This window comes from Sinocyclocheilus rhinocerous, unplaced genomic scaffold (assembly GCF_001515625.1).
Source record: "Sinocyclocheilus rhinocerous isolate Xijiao unplaced genomic scaffold, SAMN03320098_v1.1 scaffold262, whole genome shotgun sequence".
In the NCBI taxonomy this organism is placed as follows: domain Eukaryota; kingdom Metazoa; phylum Chordata; class Actinopteri; order Cypriniformes; family Cyprinidae; genus Sinocyclocheilus; species Sinocyclocheilus rhinocerous.
In genome coordinates this window covers 865,625-870,928 of record NW_015641038.1, presented here as the reverse complement: position 1 = coordinate 870,928, position 5,304 = coordinate 865,625, and the positions used below count along the sequence as shown (strand labels likewise).

The 5,304-nt window shown below is 38.4% G+C and overlaps 1 protein-coding gene across 4 annotated transcripts in view; it reads right to left on the bottom strand.

Annotated features, from left to right (window-relative positions):
* LOC107754277 (nuclear pore complex protein Nup153-like) overlaps window positions 1-5,304 on the bottom strand; it is a 19,883-nt gene that overhangs the window by 10,055 nt on the left and 4,524 nt on the right. For all 4 annotated transcript variants that reach the window (XM_016570668.1, XM_016570670.1, XM_016570671.1 and 1 more), the window contains exons 2-8: window positions 3,097-3,310; window positions 2,686-2,970; window positions 2,422-2,555; window positions 1,288-1,413; window positions 1,060-1,176; window positions 812-856; window positions 650-703 (exon numbers count right to left, since the gene is read on the bottom strand). In XM_016570668.1, coding sequence (XP_016426154.1) covers window positions 650-703; window positions 812-856; window positions 1,060-1,176; window positions 1,288-1,413; window positions 2,422-2,555; window positions 2,686-2,970; window positions 3,097-3,310 — 975 coding nt within the window. The remainder of the gene's footprint in view (window positions 1-649; window positions 704-811; window positions 857-1,059; window positions 1,177-1,287; window positions 1,414-2,421; window positions 2,556-2,685; window positions 2,971-3,096; window positions 3,311-5,304) is intronic.

Here is a 5,304-nt window from a genome sequence, read left to right as displayed (position 1 = left end):
TTCATGTGGAGATTAATGTTTTAAATATAAAATTTTTAATACAGAAATATGAAATGATTTAAATAACTGAAATTATACGCTAAAAATGAAATTAAATCCGCCGCAAGTCACTAATTTTATCACCGAATCATTCATTTAACTGATTCTGATCACAGCAATACAAGCACTCTCAAACCGACTGACACGACCTTTTACAACCAAAAACAGACGGGAATCAACATCTGCTTGCGATCTAGCTACATGTTTACTCAACTCACTTTAAACCAGCATCCAGAGCTTTTAATAACTTCCGTTTGCGATTTATTACGGATTTTGGTCATTTAACATTGCTTTGATGCGAGCGGCGTTATGTTGTCACTGAGAAGCTGCAGCCGTGGTGGGGATGATTTTTGGGCAGAACAACAACAATGCACTAAATGTTTCTTTTCCCCTCATTTTTTCCAATTGACGGAAATCCGTCGTAGACTCGCTGCAATTAACGGAAATCCGTCGTAGCGACGGAGAACTTTAATCCCTGCAAGATGTACTAAGGTACAGTAGTAAATTGTTTCTAAGCATGAAAAATATGTATGGATTTCTTTTTCTACACATCCACGATAGACCCTGTTTTTATCTGACACTTCAAATTCTTAAATAGCTCTAGACTCACCCTTTTCCTCTTTGTCTGGAAATTTGAAACGTCAAGGTCTGTGTGATTCAGTGACTGAAAAAATAAAAAAAAGTAAAGTTTAAAGACTGTATGGACTGAAAACTTAATTGAAGTGAATTTCAAAGTGTTGTAAAGTAAAAACTACTATGACACGGTACTTACAGCTGACAGAGGTGATGAAACTGTAGACGGAATTCTTTTTGCATCCTGTAAAGTTACCAAAACATGTTTTTAATTAAATGCTTACTTTTGTTGCTTTTCCCACATCTAAGGGAACTATTTGTATAGCAACTGTTTATTTTACAGAAACATTTGTTCAATTTTAAACTCTTTCTTCTATAGGCTTAGTAACACTGAAATGTTTTATTTGATTTTTTCACCATAGCAGATAGCACAGACAGTAAACTCACAGCAAGAGGACTGGACATGCGCTCCAGGGACTGTAGGATGCGTCTCGCTGTGGCACTGGTCACTCCACAGGGTTGAGCTCCAGCTGGCTTTGCCTTTATCTGTCTCCTAACGGGAGGCTGAGCAACCACAGACCAGATTTTAAAATCTTATAAGAGTATAAAATTTAATATGAAATAATAGTACTGGCCTATGAAATAAGAGTCAATCATTGGCATGATTGTTCAGACCTGGTAAGGAGTAGCTGGGCGTGAACGAGCTGTTCTCATCGCAGCTCCTCCATATGTGGTCTTCCCTGGGTAGAAGGGTGAATCCCCCAACTGACTGGAATTTAGCACTGAACTGCTCAACACTGACTATAAGAGAACAAACATGCCTAGCATTAATCTCCATCTCAGTAAAGTGAGCAGTCATTAGTCATCTGACAAGACAACTTGGACATTAAAAGGAACCTTAAAAGAACACTGATTGCTCATTGTTCATTTTTCAAATTATACACTACTGTTCAAAAGATTTGTTAAAAAAAAAGGTATATTTTGCTCATCAAGCCTGCATTTATTTGATTAAAAACAAAGTAAAAGCAGTAACATTGTGAAATATTACATATTATTATAACATTACCAGTTTTCAATGTCACGTGATATGCTGATTCGGTGCATTTCATATCATCAAAGATGGAAACAGTAACAGTTGTGCTGCTTAATATTTTTGTTATTTAATTTTAAATAACACTCACAACCAAATTTATTGCATTATAGTATTCTTGTAGTAGTAATTTAAAAATTAAAATAAAATAAATTAATAATAAATCTTACTGGCCCAAACTTTTGTATATTAGTAATCAAAGAAAACCCCCCCATCAACCTTGAAATAAGTTCCCAGAAAAATATGACCTCAACCCTCTACGCACACCTTGGCAATAGAATCACCATTGGCTAGTATATTTTTTAGTTCACTCACCAGACTGATATACTATTTGTATGTATGCATGTATGCATGTATGTATATATGTATGTATATATATATATATATATATATTAATCACGTTGTCAGTGTTCACACGAGTTTACAGTGCGTCAAAAACAGGTACGCTGCGCATCCATTGAGATGAACTGAAAAAAAAAAAAAAAACGCACAGATCCCTTGACGGAAAGTGAAACTCTGAAGCGCTCAGTCTGAGAGTGTTCGGCAAGTGAAAATATATCTGTGCTTAAATAATACTTAGCCTCCAACTCACACACTGGCGAGTAAAATCTAAGAATTTATTAGCCAATGGCTAATGTTAGACATAATTTAGTCGCCCAGAGTGAGGGTTTAGTCACATATGCGAGTGATTTGCATTGTAGAGGATTGGACCTACTTACTGATGAGGAAGTGCCAAAAACCGACAGGTTGAAGGCTGGTTTTTTCAGCCCAGAGTGGGCTGTCTGCGATCCAGTGTGGGTGCGTTCTGTCTCTGGAGACCAGAGGAGCGGCATAGTCTTCGATGTGGGCACATCTGGAAGAAGATTAAGCTCTGTGCTTAGTTCTATCTATACCTAATTTAAGACTCCAATGAAACTTGACAATTCAAATGCCTATCAACAAAACTTGTCTATTGGTTTCTGCTCAGAAATGCGGTTGCTCACCTTTATCAGACGCACGTGACGAAAAGCCACTGGTAGTCGAGATATTGTCATCCTCATGCTGAGAACTGGAGTCCTTAATCTCTTTCACCAGGGAGAAGTTGGAGGTTACAGCGAAAGGGCTCCCTGAGAAGGGTGCTGTGGACGTGGAGGGCTGGGAGAAGAGGGAGCTTGTGCCACCTAATGCAGGGGAACCATCCAGGGAGGGGAAGTGCAGGTGGGTCCGATTGAGCGGAGGTCTCGAAAGAGCTTCCTGGAAGTTCAGTGATGCTCTACTTGTAGATGGTTCTAAAAAAGGAATTCAGCATTTCAAGTCAAGAACGCAAGCAGCGTTTAAAATAGCCACCTACACAGTTCTCTAGGTTTTGGAATAACACCTGTGCATATCTGCCAGACAGCACCTACTCATCATACCTGTGTTACTTGTGCTCGGCTCTGGAGAGTCTCGTCCATCTGGGAGCGGGGTGACTTCGTCACTGCCATTAGGGGGAGGAGCCACGTTGTTCCGGTCCACCCCGACTGCACCAGTATCACCCTCTGGAACTTCTCCATTTTTGAAGTATTTCTGCAGCCAGGAGGGGACTATGCTCTTCACTGTATCTGTCACTCGACTGATCAGGCCAGGCTGCTGCAGGAGCCAAAGGGACAAAATTAGCATATCCAGCAGCAACAAAAGACCAAGAGCAATACCTTAAATCTCATTAATAAAAACAAATCCATTACTAAGGCAATTAAACTGTTGTTTCGGGCAAAAATACAAATCCATAATCTATAATAATGCTCCATCCATCCCCTATAATTAGGGGTGGGTTTCACAGGGTACCTCACGATACCGATAATATCACGATACAGCAATTCTGCGATAATCAATATATATTGCTAGACAATCCTATAATGATACATAACGATATCTGTCTATGAAAACAAAATGCCTATGAAAAGGTTAAGTGCAGGTTCTCTCTCTTCATTCAAGTCCAAACTGCTGAAAATTCTGCAAAAATTAAAATTGTCATCATTTATTCACTCTCAAGTTGTTTTAAACCTGAACGAGTTACTTTTTTGTAATCATTGTAATTTTTGGAGAAACACGGCACTCTTCGTGTGAAATTGAATAACTATATGAAGTGGTATAAATATATACATTTTCTGCCATCATATCTTGAATTTGTGATCATTCTAAATGCATTTGATTTAGACTGAATCATGCAGTGAAAGAAAACACACTAAATGCGCACACGCACTAGTCTAGACTTCACGTAATGTATGCGTGCGCTCTGTAGGGATGTTTTGAATGGTTTTTGCAAAATACTCGATAATGTCAAATCGCACATCGTTAAAACAACAATTACGATATTATCACAGATGATATATAATCGCACACCCCTACTTCCATAGTATTTATTTTCCTTCAATCAAAGTTAATGGGGACCTGCAACTGTTTGGTTACCCAAAATTTCTTCTAAGACAGACATTAATACAGGTTTGGGACAACATGAGAGTGAGTAAATGACAGAATACATTTTTGGGTGAACTACCCCTTTAATGACAAGCAGCAGCATGTTTAGTACAATTAGTCTGCTGTCACTTTAAGAGCTCCACGTATCTAATATACAGGCATGCAGCCTTTTTTCTCTCAACTGTTTACTTTCACTTTAGACATAACCAACTGTGTTTTTTTATGTAAACCTTGTGTGTTTTTGACAGTATTAGCACAATCAAACACAAAATCATATCGCACAGAGGACGACAACAATATAGGCCTATTGCCATTTCGATATTTTGTCCCACCCCTATATAAAAAGTCCAGTCCATGTTGTCCTCTCACATAAAAATTCACCGACATTTGTTTAGAACGCTTTTGGACTATTATCACTTGTAAATGGTGATTGATCTGGGCATCTCTCTCCTGATTCAGACAAGATGACTTTCACTTGAAAAGGAATGTGTTACGAATACAGGGCTCATATTTTAGCCAGAAGCAACGGTTTGAAGTAAAAAAAAAACATCTTGATGGATTTGTTTTACAAGCACACCGCTTTACATGCGACAAGACCCTTAATTGATGGACTGGAGACGTGGATTATTATGATGTTTTTATCGGCCATTTGAACTCTCATTCTAACAGCACCCATTCACTGCAGAGGATTTATAGATGAGTAAGTGATGTAATACTAAATTTCTCCAAATCCATTCTGATGAAGAAACAAAGTCATCTACTCCTTGGATGGCCTGAAGGTGAGTACATTTTCAGCAAATTTTCATTTTTGTGTGAACCATGCCTTTAAGCAACAAGACTTTGACACCTTTACATCAACTTTTTCTGCCTCAACCAGTTGCTCATTCCAATGATAAATCAAAAGGTAATTCTTTGTTTTATTTTTAATCCTAAACCTTTTGGATTTGAACAGCTGATACAAATGTTAAGAGCTTCAAGGTAGAGACCTGCGTGGGACGGATTTTTCAGTCCCGCTCCTGCAAGATTCTGTCCCGCGCCTGCAGAAATATATCTTATCTGGTCCCGCTCCAACTGATTGGCCATTGCATTCCAGAAATCAACAGTTGAGTCTGTGATTGGCTACATTGCGCAACCCTTTAAACACGTGTTATAAATAGAAACTATGC